Source organism: Oryzias latipes, chromosome 4, assembly GCF_002234675.1.
Source record: "Oryzias latipes chromosome 4, ASM223467v1".
Lineage (NCBI taxonomy): Eukaryota > Metazoa > Chordata > Actinopteri > Beloniformes > Adrianichthyidae > Oryzias > Oryzias latipes.
In genome coordinates this window covers 14,364,277-14,383,800 of record NC_019862.2, presented here as the reverse complement: position 1 = coordinate 14,383,800, position 19,524 = coordinate 14,364,277, and the positions used below count along the sequence as shown (strand labels likewise).

At 39.1% G+C, this 19,524-nt stretch overlaps 1 protein-coding gene across 2 annotated transcripts in view; it reads left to right on the top strand.

The window, feature by feature from the left end:
* Positions 1–459: 459 nt before the first annotated feature.
* Positions 460–19,524, top strand: part of dennd1b (DENN domain containing 1B) — a 106,020-nt gene continuing 86,955 nt past the window's right edge. The window contains exons 1-2 of one of the 2 annotated variants that reach the window (XM_011474042.3): positions 460–1,027; positions 1,519–1,583. In XM_011474042.3, coding sequence (XP_011472344.1) covers positions 1,011–1,027; positions 1,519–1,583 — 82 coding nt within the window. In that variant the 5' untranslated portion in view covers positions 460–1,010. The remainder of the gene's footprint in view (positions 1,028–1,518; positions 1,584–19,524) is intronic. The other variant, XM_011474043.3, reaches the window with a different exon arrangement.

The window sequence follows — 19,524 nt, the reverse complement described above, 5'->3', positions numbered from 1 at the left end:
ATCACAGCTATGATCTTTTTTTAAATGCATTTTTTTGTCTGCTCCTGATTCACAACAATTTGAATAAAGAAATACTCTGAACTGCAATTTTAATCTTTATTTTCTTAACATATGTCCTCCATCAAAAAAATATCACAAGTTGAAAACAGCAGAAACACAATCTTCTTGAGAGTGAGTCTTTAACCTGAAAGGACAATAGTGTCTAAACTTTGAGCAATTATGGAAACAGTCACTTTTGAAAAGTAATATATACAGCATATTGATATATGAAGCAGTGCAAAAATATATAAATATATGTGAATACATTCATATTATTATATTTAAAAATAATTAAATGCTGTAGAATTGAATACCCTTAGCAAAAACCAGTACTCTTGAAGTTGATAAATAGGAACATTTCCAATTTATAGATAGTTTATAAAAAGTAAGGTTCAAGTACGCTGCTTCACTTTTAGTAACTACTTAGATGAACAAAAAGAGCACCTCAAATGACCCAGTCGACCTTTGTCATGGTATACTAAATACATATGTAGTAGTTTGATTCAGCACGTGAGTAACGCGTTTGTGTTTAGGGACGTTCTTTGTAAAGTGAATGCTAAAAACTAAGTATGAAAATTATAAAAAATATAGGTTAAATAAAGCATTTCAAACAACCTTCCATTTGGACTCCTTTCATATTGAAGACTCGCGCCACCGTAAGAAGCTGTGCCCGCGCGACGCGCTGACGTCACCAAATCTTTGACAGAACTTCCTGGAGTGGGATTTGTTGTGGGAAATAGTCACGGTGGTGCTGAATTGTGGGTTTCACAGCAGGCCACATATACGATAGAAAAGACAGCCTACACTGCGACATTCCGCCACCTTCAAACATGAGGTCATTGCAGCTCTCTGTCGGGATCAGATGAGACGTCGGAGGACGTGACAGCTGAGACAGAGGAAGGACGGGGTGCTTACATTCACGCAGCAGAGCCGCCGACAGCACGGAGCTGTCGGGATGTTGTAACCAAACCATGGACTGCAGGATAAAGTAAGCCCTTCGAGTTTCGTGTGCGCCTGTCGTCCCTCCGCCGACAGCGGTCGTGCTAACGGCTAACGTGGGGGCGAAGACACGTAGCGTTAACCCGGAGCCGCATGCCATGTGCAGGAATGTTTAGCGTAATTCGTGCCATCTCCAGCAGTGGATTTAACTGCCAGGCCAGCTGGCTCGACAGCATTATTTGGGTCAGTCTGTTGTTGTTAACTACCTGAACGTCAATTAGCGGACCGACAGCTTTAGTAATTAGTCAACGTGGAAATGAAGCAAAACACCCAGTGACCCACTAGTTAGTCAGGTTAACGCTTTTATGGTTAGATAACGCAACTTAAATATTAGTACTTGTTGAATATCTGCCTAATTTATACAGTATATTGTTATTTGCACGTGCGCAGAATCGTTTTAAACGGATCTCTTTAGGCGTTATTATCACACCACCAGCACCTGCAGTCAGTCCTCTCATCAAACACCCTTTTGATTTTCAGGGAGAATCCAGAAAGAACATTTGATCTGGTGTTGCAAGTGGCATGTCCAACATCTGAGAATGAGGGTAGGTAGTTCACACAGCTCACTATCATGAGTTCAAACCATTAAAAAAAAAAAAAAAAAATGAATAAAGTTTTACATTTTATTTTGGAAACCGGAATTTTTTATTTGATGATATCCAATGTTTCCACTTACCATATTCCATTTTTGCTAAAAGATCATTATGTCCCATAAACTGTTTCTAACGCCAGCAGTTGTTAGCAAGCAGAACAACACAAAAATCCTAGTCTTTATTTATTTATTTATTTTTTATTTATTTATTTTCTTTAGGTTAGGGATCTGCAACCTTTATGCTAAAAGAGCCATTTTGGTCCAGTTTCTTATTGACCAAAACCTAAGTTCCCTTCAAAATAAAATAGCCGGTGTCAAAAGGGATTCTCCTGCTTCAGCAGATTTTATTTGAATTAAAAATTCAAGAAAACCAAATTAAACATGACCTTTCTACAATTGTGACTTTGATGCACCATCATCCTTTTTCTCATTTTACTATCCAATATAAACATGCCTCATTGATTTTTAAACAAATGTATATGTGCATTAAGCTTCTTCTAATTATAGAAACCACTCTTACCAATATTTTTCTCAGTTATGTTAAAGTTCTAAATATAAATGACAGAACCGAATTAGCTACAAGAAACTAACAAAACAGTCATTTTTCTTCTCATAAATGGTTAGCATTTTTCTCTAAAGCCAAAGAGTCACAATAGATGGATGGAGGAGCTCTTGAGCCTCAGGTTGCAGACCCCCTGATTTAGGTGAAAAATCGCTTTTTGTCCAAAAAGTAATTTATTAAATCATATTGTTGAAAAAAAGTTTACTTTAATATATGTTATCACACAAACGTGGTTGTGTCTACTTGAATGCTAAAATGATGGCTTTAGTGTAGTCTGTTATTTTAGTCATTGTTTGAGTGTGCACTGTTACATTAACGTGAGAAAGTAGGGTGACTGTGGATAATGAGAGTAGTGATTATGGCTGTTGTCATATAATTTTAGTCTGCTTCTTGAATCACTCTGTCAAGCACAAGACTCTGAAATCTGTATGAAACATAAGTTGGCTTATGATCTTATGATATCGGTTTACAGTGCGTGTCTTAGGATAAATACACTTTTATGTGTGCTTACTTTTGCAACTATTGCCCCACTTAGTTTTTTAAAATCTTATGGTGGATTGATTTGCCACTTGCAGTGGTTAAACATTCCAGCACCGATGGCCTGTATAATAAACCTTGAAATGAATGCGGTCAGTGAAGAATAACTCTTCTCTGCTTTTTATTAATATGGGAAATAAAGTAACGGGAATTTCACATCAATATCCAGTGGCATTTGTAAGTCAATTGTAATGTAAAAACATTTTCACTGCTTATTGCACCCACTCTCCTGTTTTGGCCTTTCAGTTCAGACTTTAAAGAGGTGTTATTGGATGCTTCACTTGTGCAGCTGCTGAGCTGACTTGAGCAGACGGACTGAAAGTTGTCCTTGGGTGTAGTTCTCATATTGGATTTTCAACCGAACTCATAAACCGCCGGCCTTTGCTGTAATAACTGACTTCCTTCATGTGTGATCTGGGGTCAGACTCATATCCGGACTCCTGTTCCCTGGAGCATAGCTGCAGAGCAACGTTTGCACGCCTCGGGTCAAGTTGAAAACACAGATTCGACTGGATCATTCCAGGTGCTCTCTCTGTTCAGACATCTGATTGAATCTTCCTGTTGAGGAAGCTGCTGTCATGTGGTGTAGCCATGGAGTCTTCTTACGATTGCAGCAGGCTGTTTTTCAAAGAAACGGTTTCATTTACTCTAATGAGGAATGCATCACTTCTCCCTGAATCTTATCAGGTTCCTGTTTATCTTGGTTTTGACTTAAACCTGTACGAGTTGAAATCCAAGTTAAAGGCTAGAACTGGTATGCAACATTGTTGCTAAATAAAAAGCAGATTTTGCACACATTTATATGTATAATTTTAAATATTTAGAAAACCAAACATATCTGCTGTAGCTGTTTTCATTTTTCTTGCTATCCCTGCATAGCTTTTCTTCTGATCTAAATTAATTAATGGAATGAGTCACAACTGACAGGCTCGAGAGTTATTCACACTAGAGCTTTAGTTTTACACCCTCTAACATTAGTTTATTTTTGCCAAAAAGTGCCATTTCTCTTATTCACTCATTATCTTCCCACCACGCCAGAGGCACAAAGAAGCGATAGGGCAACTGTGATGGGCTAAAATTAAATTGTCATAGCAACGTGATGTAGTACATCTGAGCATTTGGAGAAGTGATGAAACCTTGCTTCTTGGTCTCACATCTCCCCTTTTAAAGTTTAAGAAAGTTTAATTTTAGATGAATATTGGCCACATTTCCGTTTTTAAGAGAACCCATTTGCACCAGTCTGGTTAACCCTGAAAAGCTGAAGAGCTTGCTTTGTGCACAGCTTTGCTGATGCTGCAGCACCGTTCTGCTGCTCTCACCACATTTGAGTTGAAACTGGTGCCATTGTAGTTGTAGGAGTATAATATCACTTACAAATATTCTACAGGATATAAAAACTAGCACTGAAAAAAAAAAGAAGAAGCTTAGCTGCTCAGATATGGTCAGCGTCTGTACTTCCTGTCTTGGGTTTCACGCTTTTCATAGTCAGGATGCAGATAACGCCCACGTTCTCTTACAGACCTGCAGTAGACTGTGGCTTCACAGTCACTTCAGTCTGATCAAACCCGACTACGTTCCTTGCTCTCTGGTTATTAATACTTTTATCAACTGCTTGACATTTTCCAAATTTGTAATCTAAGTTTCACATTGTGGAGTAATTTCCAAAATTAACATCTAAATACTTAACATACCGTTTAAATGATGGTGAATCAGCCTCCTTTTTAGCAGCCAAAGACAGGCCCAACAGTCAATAAATCAATGTCTCTTTCCATTACAAGCATTGGACTCTTCTTGGACCAATGGCACATTTTCATGCGCTCTAAAAAGCTTCACTGCACAATCTTAATAGCAACCTGTCTTTCAGCTGTGACAGCAGGAATAGCTTTGCAGCTTACGGTTTGTGAATTTTCCTTATGCTCCACCACTGTTGCTTTATGTCCATTTTGATGTGTCAAAATGAGGAGAAAATACCAATCGTTTAGATTTTTGTAGAGCTTTTTAAAATAATTAACTGGTCACAGAGGTCAGAACTGGAGACTCGGACGTGAGTTGCATTAAAGTACACGCCGAGACTTGATAATTGGATCTTTTTGACGCAATAAACCTTTTTTATTCTTATTTTTTAGCTCCAGGGCATTGCTGTCAAGTTTAAGAAAATAAAAGCTTACTTTTCATACTTCTGCTTTGGGTTTGCAGCCTGGTATTGTGTCCCCACAGGTTGTTTTAAGTAGGTAGGTGACAGAAAACATTCATTTTAAATATACATTATAACAATTGAGACTGCTACTAATGACTCAAATGATTCCACGTCTAATCTGATTCAGAAGGACATTTTATTTTGAAACCCTTGAAATCTTACGACCACATCTGACTGATGCCATGTAAAGTTGCTCGGTCAAGTGTTTAAAAATACATCCACTACTTTCATAAAGCTGCTTCTAGGGTTGTGCCGATGGACGATATCATCGTCCATCGTGATGGGTGACTGACATCCCGATGGAGAGACCACCATCGTGATGCCACGCCCCCGCCACGTTGCGCCTCGACACCATAAGCCGCGGTTACATGTACAAAATATCTTGATGGGATCAATGGACGGATTAGAATCCAACCGTGTACATGGGCCCAGAAAAATGTTTTCAGAATATAAAAACGTTCACTAAGGTCACACTTTCCGTCGGAATAAATCATTCGCACATGCGCAGTAGGGTTTGAAAACCGGAAGGACATAAATTCCGCCGAGCGGCTTTTTTTTCAAACTTTATTGAATGTAACAATTCAATACAAAACAATGTTAAACAGCGCCGAGCGGCTATATACATTGACATGTCAGCTCGGTAAAATACGAGATGATCTTTTAAACGTGCTTTTAATAATGTTACGGTTATTATGAAACACCTGTTCGCTCATCATTTGAATTTTAATCCGTGTGGTCAGTGCTTTTTCTGAACGAAGCCAGGATTAGCAGTATGCTAACACGGGCTAACAACATTAGCTTTGGGTGGTGCTGCTTGCTGGCTGCACGTAAACATGTAAGAATAACATCAGCCTTTATTTAGTCGGGACACGACTGGAAACACAAATCCGCGTGATTGTTTGAATGTTTTCTAAGGACTGAGCGACATTTCTGCTTTGAAGCTCAAACCGCTGTGTGTGTGCTGACGATCCGAGCTGTGCTCAGACACACACTTTTAGACCCGGTTCTGAGTTCGGTTGCTTGTACCCCTAGAGCTGCGGGACGGATCGCAGTCTTAAATCTCCCACACATACCGCTCATGTACCCCCCCCCCCCCTTCCCATCAAACACAAAGCTGTAAATCCGCACTCCCCCGGAAGTGCGGGAGCGGACTACTTCTTTTCTATTTTGTTTTACTTTTTTTGTTAAAGTCACTTCCCTCAGTTTTATACTGGATCATCGCGGATTAGTCATTAGTTGGGAAATAAAATGAAAAAAGCAAAAAAACGAATAGCAGTTATATAAGAACGAAAAATGTAAAAATACCCCCCCCCCCGACGATGTCATCGTCCATCCCGATGGTTGACAGCAAACATCGTCAACGGCCAATTTAAGGGACATCGCCCAACCCTAGCTGCTTCGCCATCCGCAAAATGAAAACTCCCAAGCTAGAAAAGTTAACAAAAAACAAACCTATTTGGAGAGGTTCTTTTTTCAGATACTAATCAAAAAGCAAACAAAAGAAGAGCCTTCATTTTTAAAATGAAAGAAAACTGCATTTAATAGACAAAAACAGGAGTCTTTACTCCAGATATGGATTTATTGCGACAATTGTTCCCACACACCATAATAATATTGCTTAATATTCAGCAACCGAATGTCTTGTGTTACAAGGACACTGCTAATAAAGTTGTTTTTACTGTGTATTCAAGTTTATTACTATAATTTGAAACTACCAGTTTAGTGATTTTTTTTTTTGTTTGTTTTATTCAGTCTCTCTAAATAATGTGAATCTTTGTACCATTGATTATCATTGATGCATACCATCAAACCTTATATCACTTGGAGACATCTTAAAAAAAAACCTGTTTGTGTCAGAAATTGTGTTAAATTGTACTTTTAGTGCCTAAAGGGCCTTTTTTTTTTTAATATATATTATATATTAAAATTATAATATATATATATATATATATATATATATATATATATATATATATATATATATATATATATATATATATATATATTGTAATTGTGAAGAGCATCACTATTCCAAAGCACAAGTGTTTCTGGGGATCAATCCAACAACAGAGAAGTAGAAGTTGCATCACAATAGTGGCAGTGTTCATATCTGGCCTTGGCCTCACACTTCTAACCATGGCTGTGTGGGTAGATGACAGACACTGGCCCTTTTTCCTCCTGCAGGTCCATGGAGACCTGGCCTCCCGGTTCAGGCTGCAGTCCGTTCTGTGTAGTTGTGTTGGCTCAGCGCTCTGTGGATGCTCAGGCTGTGAGCAGGCGTTGCTCGAGAGCGTGACTGGCATTCTAGCTGCTAGCGGCTCTGGCTACATAAAGCCATATTGATGTTCTTCCAAGATGCTGCCAAAGCTAACAGATGACGCCAGCGCTGCCAAGGCAGTAGGTTGGGACAGATGCTACCTGTCCTCGCCTGCTCCCTCCCTCCTGCCACATTGTTCCCACTAACAAAGCAATAATCTCAATAAGCATGTCACTTTCACAGCAACATTCATACTATACTTAAAACTGCAATTTAATATTGAATGTCCAAAATTCCTTTTTTGTTGACATGATTTTATGACAAATTTTGTCTTTATTTTTATTAGAAATAAAGATTGATTTAATTAGCAGGTTTTTCATTTTTGTCATAAACTTTCCATCGAGTTACCATGACAGGGATGTGAATATTTTAGTTTGCTTCCTCCTAATCCCTTTCAAGCAATTGGTTAAACTCCTTTCAACAAACTTAATATTTTATGGTTTTAGTGCGTCATCTACTGTATAATGCTACGTTTACACCAGGCTTCGAAAACGTGCGTTCAACTTCTAAGGAAAAGTCTATGTAAAATTGCATATATCATATGCGTTTTCGGGCTTTTGCGTTCAAAACTCTCACGTTCTACTATGCAAGTTATGAAGTCTGTTACTGGGCTCTATATACAAAACGCTCATCATTTCAACGCGTGTCAAAAGTTAAACCAGTTGAACTTTGACCAATCGGGGACTCAGATTTGGTAGTGATGTGTGGATATCATCCTCTTTAACTCACAGAAGTACCAACTGAATGAGAAATTAATGATTGCGGTTTGTGCCCGTTGGAATTATATGACAGTCATATAGAGCTGTGAAAGAAAAAACCTTTGAGTACACGCACTAGTATGAGGTAGTGACAGTCCAGTGTGAAAACCATATGCTAAAAGCGTGTTCAAGAATACCTGCATCACATGCTGGGTGTGTACGTAGTATAGGAGCTAATAGGTCTATTTATGGATCAGAGGAATTATAATAGAATTATCAATGTGTATGTGGATGTATGTGTTTATGTATATTTCCAACTAATTGACAACTAATTATCCTAAGTTTGATATATCCCTGTGTGTGTGTGTGTGTGTGTGTATGTATATGTATATATATATCATTTCATGCTGTTTGTCTGCTTTAATTTTATTTTTGTTTTGATTGCTCAAAATAAACAATTTCCAATTTCAAATCCAGGTAAGATTTAAGGTCTTCCTTTTGCTAAACTTTCTGGAGACTTTTTTTTGTGCCACTCTGTTCACTTCTGAACACCTTGTCTTTCTTTCACCGGTGATTCATGCAGTGTTTTGTCTTGTTCATTATATTTATCGGCTTGGAATCCAACTTACAAGTGTACCAGGAAAATCAGAAAGCCAGAGTGGCGCTAAATACGTCACTGTTTGATTCATGTGGCAAAGCTTCACTTTGTCCAATTACAAAGAGTTATTTTTGCTTCATATCTGGAACGTTTTCACCTCGACCCACAGTGTCACTTTCTGTTCACCGGTTTGTTATTAGTCTGTTCCCTTCCCAGCTGTAGCCTCCCTCAAGCAGCGACGCAGTTGTATATTTTTTTCTTTTCTTCTGGCTTTCATTCACCGCCCCCAAACACACACACAGTCCACAGAGCGAAACTTGTTTTCTAACTATTGAAAAGGTTTTCAAAAGTGATGACATTCTGCAAAGTGTCCAAATTGCTCCTTGATCCAGCATCCCCTGTTCTGAAGTCTGATTGGATAGCAGCAGAGTGTTGAGATCACAGTGGGCTTGCACTCAGACGTGGAGGCTGCTGGAGTACTAGCAGATGCCATGGCAGTAAGGATGGTGTTGATTGGTCATTAGAGAGGCACCGCTCCTCCACTCGCACTTCTGAGAAGACCCCAGGGTCTCACACTTTTTTTTTCTTCTTCTTTTGTTTTTTTAAGTCTCAGAACCCCCTGCCTTCTTCTTTTGTTTTACTTCATCGATTAAGCCAGACTGGTCTTTGTTAAGATCTTCATGTGATTAATTCCTTTATTTGTAATTTGTTTCTTTTAATCAAAGATAAAGTCTGTTATCCTACTGGTACTTGTTATGAAATATTTCTACCCAAAAAAATGTTTCAAATAACTGTTCGTAGTGAGTTTTGTATTTTAGCATACCTGGATTTTTGTAGTTAACTTGCTGTTTTATTTATTAAATTTTTTAAAATGCATTTAAAGTGGAGTTTATATTTTACTCTAGTTTATTTCAAATCATGGAAATGCTTCAGTCTTTGGAGGGGTTTTCTTGTGAGAACGTGTCCTGAGTTTATGCTGAATAACAACAACAACTTTATTTGTGACATTAAAACCACCATTTTACTGTGAAAACGCCACCTTAATGTAATTGAATGATGCAGCCTAGTTCCTTTTTTTTATATCATATAATATTATGTGGAAGCAAATTAATATTGTCTAAATAGCACCTTATTTATTCATTTTGAAACAAAAGTTATGGTAGTTTAAATATTTTTTTAACAACCAATATGCAAGCAAATGTTCACAGTTGGCGCAGGGGTCAGGTGTGTTGAACCCAATACTGTTTGGGTTTGATGAGTCATAAACATCTTTTTTACCCCCTTTTTTTTCTGTGAAGATGTTGAAAAACACTTTTTTGAGAAATACATAGTAAATTCATTCATTCATCCATCTTCTAAGCCATTTTTTCCCTTTCGGGGTCACGGGGCTGCCAGAGCCTATCCCAGCTACTCATGGGTGAAGGCAGGGGACACCCTGGACAGGTCACCAGTCTGTCACAGGTCCACAAATCACTCACCCATGCACACTCACATTCACACCTATGGACAATTTAGAGTAACCAGTTAAACTATGAAGCATGTTTTTTGGACGGTGGGAGGAAGCCGGAGTCCCCGGAGAAAACCCACGCATGCACGGGGAGAACAAGCAGACTCCACACAGAAAGGTTCCCCAATGGTGTTCTGGTTCAGGTCCCCCAGTCGGGACTTGAACTGTGAAGCAGGAGCGCCACTGCATCACCGTGCACTGTGCAAAAACATATTCAATTTAACCTTATAAATTCATTTCTTCTTATTTTTTCAGCACTTTTTATCTTCTCTTTATTTTTTCTCTTTGGCTTCGTTATCATTTCAGCTTGTAAACAGGATCCTGGTCCTGACTTTGTTGACTTACAGGAGATAATTGTGGAATTTCTATTCCTTTTTTCTTGTATATGCTGTTTAATATTTCTCTTTTTTTTCATTTTGCTTTATGAACATGAATAGTGTATAGGAATAAACACTCATGAAAAGACATTGACATTATCATTGATATCGTTGAGGGTAAATGTGACTGCCTCACTTCACAATAATGGTATTCTGAGAAGCAGCATTTTTTTTCTTTTTTTTTTTTATCTCTTCCTCATTATCTCTGTCATCTCTCCTGCCTTAATCTGATGGTGCAGTAACAAACATCTTGCAGTCCTGCTCTCCTCCTTTCTGATTGTTGCGCTTCATTACTAAAGAAAGGGGCCTTTGGTAAGAGACAGAAAAGAGGAAACCTGAGCTTTTCAGACAGCGTCATTACTAGCTGGTAAATGTACAGCAACCACGAACTTGCTTTAACATGGCTGTTCTCAGATCTTACAGAACTGAAAGTGTTATTGGGCAAAGCAAAAAGAAGTGGGGCAGAACGAGAGGTTGGAGGAGAATGGAAGCAAAAGAAAATGCTGAACGTGGAACATCTTCTTAGAAGTTGCTGGCTGAGCTTTCCCACCCACTGACACAGCACATAAACTCTGTGGGCAAGCTCTCAGTAGTGTGTAACGGCACATGCGTGCTGGAGTGTAATGTTTGCATAGGCGTGTGCATGCAGAGGCTAAGTATGAGACAGTCACACAGGCTGAGAGAGCTGCATGAGGTTCATCTGAATTCACTAATGTTGCCAGAGTTGGGGAGCATGGAAGCACTTCTAGGCACCGTCTATTTTTAGACTTCCCCTTTCCATGGTGAAGAAGTGGGGGAAAAGTAGGGACCCGATCAATAATTTAAATTGAAAGATTTTGATGAATGCAGAAGAGTTTCATCAGATTATCCCCCCTTGGAGCCTCACAGCGTGTTGTTAGTGGCTTGTTTTCTGCTCGTGCTTGTCTGTCTGCATGTGAAATACATATTTACTGCTACCATAATGATGATGGATGAATGTATTCCCTTGTGACCAGTTTAAGTTGCATCTCAAAGTTGCCTCAGCTCTTGAAAAAAAACCATATTTTTTTTTAAATGGAAAAAAAAAGAAGGCATGGAAAAAGGGCACAGTAACGTCCAAGCTGTTTTCCAGAAAGTGTTAAATTAATGTGATGCGTTTACTCACATGGATGCTGTCAGATTATGACAAGTGATGGTTAGGAATACACTGAATGCTTGGCACAGCAGATGGTACAAGCATGCACAACCAAACAGCGCTGCACTCCCACAACTCCAGAAAACCTGTTATTCTGCCCTAAAGAACAATGATTGGCTGGTTCTTATGCATGTAATACCAGTGTGGCCTAGTTTGGCCCACAAATGAAGAGGATTAGCACAACGCGTTTTAGCATAGCTTTGGTTAAGTTAATCTTTGTTAGTCTGGTAAATTGGATTTGATAAAAAAAATATGTGCTTAAAAATATGTTGACTTTTTGGATTGTCATATGTCACATGTTGAGATAAGATTTTAGTCACATGGTTACAACAGCTAGCCCAGTTTTAAGCATTTGCAGGGGCAAATACCAGAAGTATTTTTAACTGATTCTTACCTCTTATAATCAAGATTTGACTTACTTATTGGAAGTCTAATAGGAATTATTTTCCTTATATGTCCCTGTTATGGACTTTTAATTATGAAAACTATGGCATTGCTCTTCCTTTAATAAATGCTTCTGATTTGTTACATCGTGGATTAGCTACCAAGAATCGTATAAATATGTCCTACGGAAATGGGGGAAAATGGTCATGAAATGTAATCTAGCCTCATTACGCCCTTTCCTGGTGGGCTGATTGAAAACACAGATAATGATCAATTTTGACGGAAAAATAGGAGAGCACTACTTTCCTTTTTTTCTCCAATTAGGAAAATCTGTCTACTTAGAAGTATGATATGAGGAACGGGATCCTGACATCTAGACTTTTCGTGTCCTTTAGACCTTAATTTTGGGACCACAGCCAAATCCCAGTCAAACAGACCTACATGTGGAAGCCTACTGTCAGTTCTGTCATTTCAGCTTCCATTCTCACTATTTACATGTCAACAGCTTTGCCCTGAGGCTACGTCTCCTCACTCGTGGCTTCTCCCAGGTTCCCTAACACCATACAATTACTGTAAAGACATTGGCCTTTATAGGGGTGTGTGGCCCTACTGGACCTTAATTTGGTTAGTGGCCTATTTTTAAGGACAGAAAATGTAGGTCAATCTTGCTGCCTCTGTGAGTGTCTGAGACATTTACTGTGACAAATCACAGCATCTTTTCTTTTTTTTTTTTTTTTTTTTTGCGGGCTTAATCACACATTTATATATTCTCGACCCACTAGTGCCTTGACATTTTTTATAATATTTTAATGTTTTTACTCTTGATAAGTATAATATTTATCATCTACTTATGTGTAATATTTGGCTTGTAGGCATGTGGATGTTATGAACTCAGTTCAATGTTTAGATAAACCTTAGTTTGTGGTTAGTTGTGATGGATAAATGTCTGTTATCCAGCTGGTGCTCAGTGTCAAAGCCCTTTTCAGTGTCCAGAATTAAAATAACATGTGTTTTTTGGTCTGAGGAGCTGATTATGGATATCTGGAAGCATGATCTTGATTGTTGGAAACAGCTCAGAGTAAAAAAAAAGCCTTATGAGGGCAGATAAATGAAATACTGGTAGGTAAGGGCTGCAACAAAATACATGTGTTTACAATACAGCTCAAATGATCATGAAATTATACCCAATGATACCATTTGTTCCATTTAGCCATGTTTTGGCTAATGTGGGTCACCCATAAACACAAAAACAGGTTATTAACACAAAACGTATGCTGTTGTCAAGTCCAATCTGAGGTAAAAGATGCAAAATACTTTCAGTTCTCTTTTGAGAGAAAATGTTTATCAAATGTTAATGAATAAGGCTGATAGGAAAATTCTAATGACCGAGCATTCCACTGGTATTTAAACGCAACACTTACGGACGAATTTGTGAAACGTGAAAACAGTCTCACGGTAGATCCGTGCGTAACTTTGGCTTCGTGTGTGCGTAACAAGGGATTCGTGCGTGTTTTTTAAAGATGTGTGTGTGTAAGTAGTTTCAAGCTGTTGTAATCTTAATTTGTGCATACGTAAATTGCACATTGGAAGAAGTAGATGTGAGGTGTGAGGACATTATCTCCCAGGTTTCTGTCGTTGTCTTTACACGCACTTTAGTTGTGTTAAAAATTGAACCCTAACTGTCAAGTGTTTAAGGACCAAATCTGTCAGTCATTTCTATTTGAGTAGCTGATGTAAAATGTATATTTTACTTTAAAATGGATAGTTCTTATTAAGCCTAAGTATCAATGCTAAACTCTTGAGCTGGTCTTTAACCAGACACGGTTTAGTTAAAAATCAAACTCTTTTGTTAAATTTCTATTGTAAAATCATTTTAGCTAAATAGTGGTAGCAATTCTTTGAGGGGATATTTGTCTCCCCTGCAGTGGGTTCAAAAGGTCTTTGGCAGTCACTTATTCAGCTCAGAAATACACGAGGAAACTGGTCAATGACCTGAAGAGAGCTGGGACCACAGTAACAAAGGTTACTGTTGGTAACACACTACCTAGTCATGGACTCAAACACTTTAGTACTCCAAAGGTCCCACTGCTTAAACCAGCACAAGTCCAGACCTGTCTAAAATATGTTCTGTCTAAAACCGCCATACCCTCTGTGAAGCATGGGGGGGTATATCATGCTTGGAGACGGCTTTTCTGCAAAGGGAACAGAATGATTGATTCATATTGAGGAGAAGATGAATGGGGCCGTGTATGGTGCAGTTTTGGGCAAAAATCTCCTCCTGTCAGTGAGAGCATTGAGGATGGAACATGGCTGGATTTATTTTTTCATCATGGAAACTGCAAAATACAACAATTTTCTTCCCCAGGCCTTTTTAATAACTGTGCAGAAGTACTTGCACACAATATGTAAAATCACATGGCTACTTTGGGGAATTACCTGCTGCTTTTTCTGCTAATATTGAACAATTTCCAATGAGTTCAAAAATGATTTAGGCTCTTTCGTTTTGTTATTTATAACATTTACCAACCAATTCCTGTGAAACTGTCACAAATGAGAGTTTAAGTGGTCACAAATAAGTGGAAGCTAAACAAAGGTTAATACATAGATATGTCCTAATAGGGGTAAAAAGGTTCAAAATACATGATAAAAAAGATTTGAATACAAGTGAAAAGTGGATATTACTTGGTAGTGGAAGTATTGACGTTTCAAGTGATAGGTTGGTGTAAACGATTGGGGCATTTATAGCATGTGTTGTTTTTCTACAGAAAAAGAAACCTCAGTGCAACACCTTCACAGTCTAACAAAGAAAAACATCCCTTTCTTTATAAGTTGTTATTCTTTTACCTGGCCTGTTTTTTTAGGTAGTCTAAAGCTCAGTTTGTTGTGAAGTTGTCCTTAAATGTCTGTGTTGAGTAGAAACTGGTTTTGGTGGAACGGCAAGGTAACCTACAAGAATATCCTTGGAAATTTTTGTAAACACAAGGTGTTCTTTGCAGTTTTCATCTTCACATCTAGCATAAAGAATATGTCTCACCAGTGTCCCTTCAGCTATATTTATGGCACACACAATTATTTTAGAAATGACAGAATGTTGTCTCATTTAGGTGAGCTGTGCACCACTCCTTAGTTTCTTACCGACTTTTGTTTCGATTAAAAACCTAGAAGCTTGTTTATCAAACCACAACAAGAGACACTCTGTTGTCCTGTGCTGTGTGCTTGGTCAGACCATCTGCTAAACCTATCCTAACTTTATAGGTTGGCGCATATTTTTGATTGTTTCGAGAAAATAAGCAACAAAAGAAAGTACAGTAACACTGTTGTTTAAGTCTCTGAAAAGTATATTTTATGTGTGCCGTTATTTAACTTTTAGATTAAGAGTTCTCTTATTGTAATTAATACATTGAAGAGAAATGAAATGAAGTCACTGTTTCTATTAAATAAAAACAAACATGCTTTTAAGTTAATTGATGAATCCTCTAAATTGTTTCTAAGACGTGGGTGTGTGTGTTTGTGTGGCCTGTTGATGGACTGGCAACCTGTTCTGGGATCACCCTACAGTAAATCCATGACAAATTCAATGTCAAATTTCCCAGGTTGGATTCAATAAAGTATCATTATCTCATGACCCTCACAGGACTAAGTGCGTATAGAAGATGGATGGAATAATTTGATAGTAGGGCTGCTGTTCAGCATTTTTCCCCCCTTGAAACGTGTAAGTCTCCAAAACATGACACTTCCTGGCACAAACACGTCGGAAAAGATGGTTTTTGATTGTAGCCAACCGTCTGAGTTTTGGTATTTTGCTGTCAGTATTTTGTCCATCAGTTTTGCAGTGCACTAAGACCCCCTGTGAATATCTTTGAGATTAGGCATTATTGTAAGCTTTTAACAGCTACTGATATCTAGCCATCCCTGTGGAAAGATTGGCTGAGTGACTCACTGCCTGCCTGACTGAGAGCTGTCTGTCTGTCAGCCTTTGCATGTGAACTTCAAATCACAGCTCAGCAGCACTGAGCATGTAGCCGCCAAAGGCAAGGCTTTACACTGTCATCAGCACCACACGGCTGCCTCTGGGTGCTGTGCCATATGACATTAACCAAGATCGATCCCTTCCACACCTCAGAGAACTGCTGTGCGGCACACAATGTTTTCTCTGATATTGTTGCCACAACTTCAAAGAAAAAGAGCTGTTTCCTAAGCATCTGTAGCTGTCTGACAATGACCTGAACTGTACATTTCGGCAACTTCATATAATTTATGCTGAGAAACTGCAATCCCCCCCCCCCCATGTCTGTGCTGAAGTTGTTGCACCACACTACACCAGGATCTACCGTTGCAGCTATGTAACATATTTCTACTTTTGTAACCATGTATATATTTATTATGCATTATAATGGAGCCTTTGCTTCCATAGATGTTTTGACTGAGGCAGATGGTTGGACCATATGGAGAAAAATGGCCAATTATATGAAGATTTGTTTTAGCCAACAAGCCTGTCCTCAGAGATGGAATCATCAGTTTACGAGAGCTGTCACAGTCAAAACCATTGAGTTTACCACCATGTAATCAAAGTTTAGAAAATCACATCTAGATTATTTCTTGGATTTCTTGTTATTTATAGATTACTGTGTCCATCGAGGCACGTTATTCCACAATTCTGCTTTAGTCACTTGTGCGTAAATGGGAGGAAAGTTATGAAGGAGACTGTGTGGAGGCACTGCTTGAGTTTTCTTTTTTTCCCCCCTGCTTTCAACAACCATGCTACATGTGTTGTGCTGAAGATGCAGTCATGCGAAGCTGGTGTTTGACATAATGTTGGACCAGTATGGAATGTGACTGGGAATATCAGCGTTGATATGTGGTGATACACAGAGGCTGTCACAAAGGTTGCATCCATATGCTGTGCCACTCATTCGTGAAGCTGTGAAATTGGGTTGCATCCCAACTAGCCCGGAGACAGTATCACTTTCCCTTCTCCCTTTCTGTCTTTCTCGCTCTCTCTCTCCACCTCTTTTCTCCCCCTCCCTTTCCAGCTCATCCCACCGCATCATTTTTTCTCACATAGCTTGGAAGACGGAACAACTAATGTGGCATTAATAGGGTCACATCATCTCCATGCAGCACTCTCTTTCTTCTCCTTCCAGCTGAGACTGTTGTTTATCTTCTTCAGATGTAGCTGTAGGAATGGTTTAGAAATCCCTTCAGGGCAGCATCTCTCACATGTGAAGCCTGCCAGTTGGGTTTTTTGGCTGGTGATGCAGGCTCTACCTTAGAGGTTGTTTTCTCTTTGTTTATCCGAAATTAAAGCTTTGGAAATAATTTTTTATCATTCCCTTGTAAATCTAGACCTATTTATAGGCCTAATCTAGATCAGGTTTGATTGTGTTTGTTTAAAAAAAATGTATACAATTTTCTTGTTGTATGTTGTCTTGTTTACCTGTATTTTATTAAAAGGAAATTACCTTTTATTGATTGATTTGATTGGATCCAGCTATTTCCAAATAATTTCAGCCAATTTTAATTATGATTATGCATTTCTCGTCTTTCCTTTATCTTCTCTCCTGCTAGCTTACAGACCCTCACACCCCCAACCTAACATTACTGGTCCACAGAAATGTAGCACAACATCGCAGCTTTTCATTTGTACAGTTTTGAGCCAGATGCTAGTTTGGACGAGGAAAACAAAGACGTACATGGATCTGTTTGTCTGCAAGTGGATACATCAGAATGGAGCGGAGCAGAGAGCTTGTGGCCCACCAATTGTAGCACCTACGTCACTGCTAGCGGCTTTTTCAAACATGTTTTCATCTTCTCCTGATTCACAACGATTTGAATAAAGAAATACCCCGAAATTATATTTTTTATCTACATTTTCTTTATATATGTCCTCCATCATGAGAAAAAAGTTACAAGAACATGTTAATAACCCCCAAAAACAGGATTTTCATCGAAGTGGGTCTTTAACAGTGTGACCAATCAAGATTAGTAAATTTAAGGACCATATCATGGTTTTTAAAGAGTTTTTTTTTTCTTCAAAACCCAACTAAATCAGCATGAAATGTAATGCCATTTGCCATGTGCAATGCGAGACATGGGAGCGTGAACGAAGAACTGTCTGAGTGTGTTTTTCTTCCTGCTGGCTTTTGAAAGATGCCAGTTAATCTGCTTATTCCTTTAATTGTGAGTGGAGGGTTTGGGCCTCCTTCTGGCCAGAATAAGACTACTGATCCAGAAGTAAAGCGATGACCACTGCAGTTATGCCTTGCTTTAGGTTGTGCAACCCTCTTAAGATTTCTTTATCCACCCCTCATCTCCCCCTCCTTTAGCATAGCCTCCCTCAGAGCAAAGAAAGCTTCTTGTTCTGACAATAGACATTTTTTGCCATATGTTGGCTTGACATCTTCATCAGGTTCACAGCAGGTTACCTTAGTTAACTTTCACTCCACTGCCTGATGGGATTTTCTCCCCCTGTTTCTGTAGTCGGCCCCGGCTCAAAGTCTAGACGGCCTCTGAGGCGGAGTCCTCCAAGCCCCGTGTCCACAATGGCCATATTGTGGACCTTTAGTAGCGGTAGCTTCCTCTAGTTATTGCAAACAGGATAGTGGTAAAACAATGCTTTTGTCCAGGGGCATGTGAAGGAGCCTAATCCACTAGATACTGTGAAATAAATCTTTCCACGATGTGAGCGAGCCAGAGAAACTGAGTGAATGAAATCATTGCCAAGGAGGTTAGAGTGCAGCAGTTTAACCCCTGGCCAAGAAAGAGAGAGGAAAGAAGGCATAGGGAGAGAGAAGAGAGGAACAAGGAGAGGCAGGCACTGCATCCCTTCATCTCTGGAAGACGGATGGAGAAGAGGGGCCGCCGGTGGCTCTCACAGCATCTCTTCTCACCAGAGGAGCTGCTGTTCCCCATATGGGATTTGGCCTCCTTTAACAAACAGGCCTCCTATTCACTCACAACACGCATTCAGTCGTTGATGGAATAAGGTGAAAAAAGTGCATTTTTATGCCTTTAGAACAGTGGATGGCCACGAGGGCTTCAAGTCTGTTTGATTCACATAGTATAGAGAATTATAAACCAGAAGCTTTCATCTAAATGTGTATTCACACTGGATTTAGGGTTAGGTCTTTTTGTGCTTCAGTGAAGCCTATGTGAAAACCACCACAATGCATGTAGGCCAGTAATGTTGAGCAGCTAATGTGGACCTATAGAAACGATGTGCACAAAAATGTCAGTCTTCGTGGGCGGATTTCATATTCATCCCAATGTTTTTTCAGTGGCTCAAATGGCTATTTTGGTTCAGCAGTGTCATTCAAAGTCAGTTGGGTTTTTCTGTTTTAGCTAAGCGACAAAATGACTTCAATTTGAACAACTCACTGTGCGGCACTGGGCAGTGTGTGCTTTCTGACACATTAGTAGAAATGTGCCAACTTTTTTCCCCGCAGCCAGCAGCATTAGGAACTCCATCCCTTGCCAACAGTTTCTTTTTAGCCTACTTGAAAATCCCAAGAAGCAAAGATTTTTGCCAGGACGAACTTGCCAG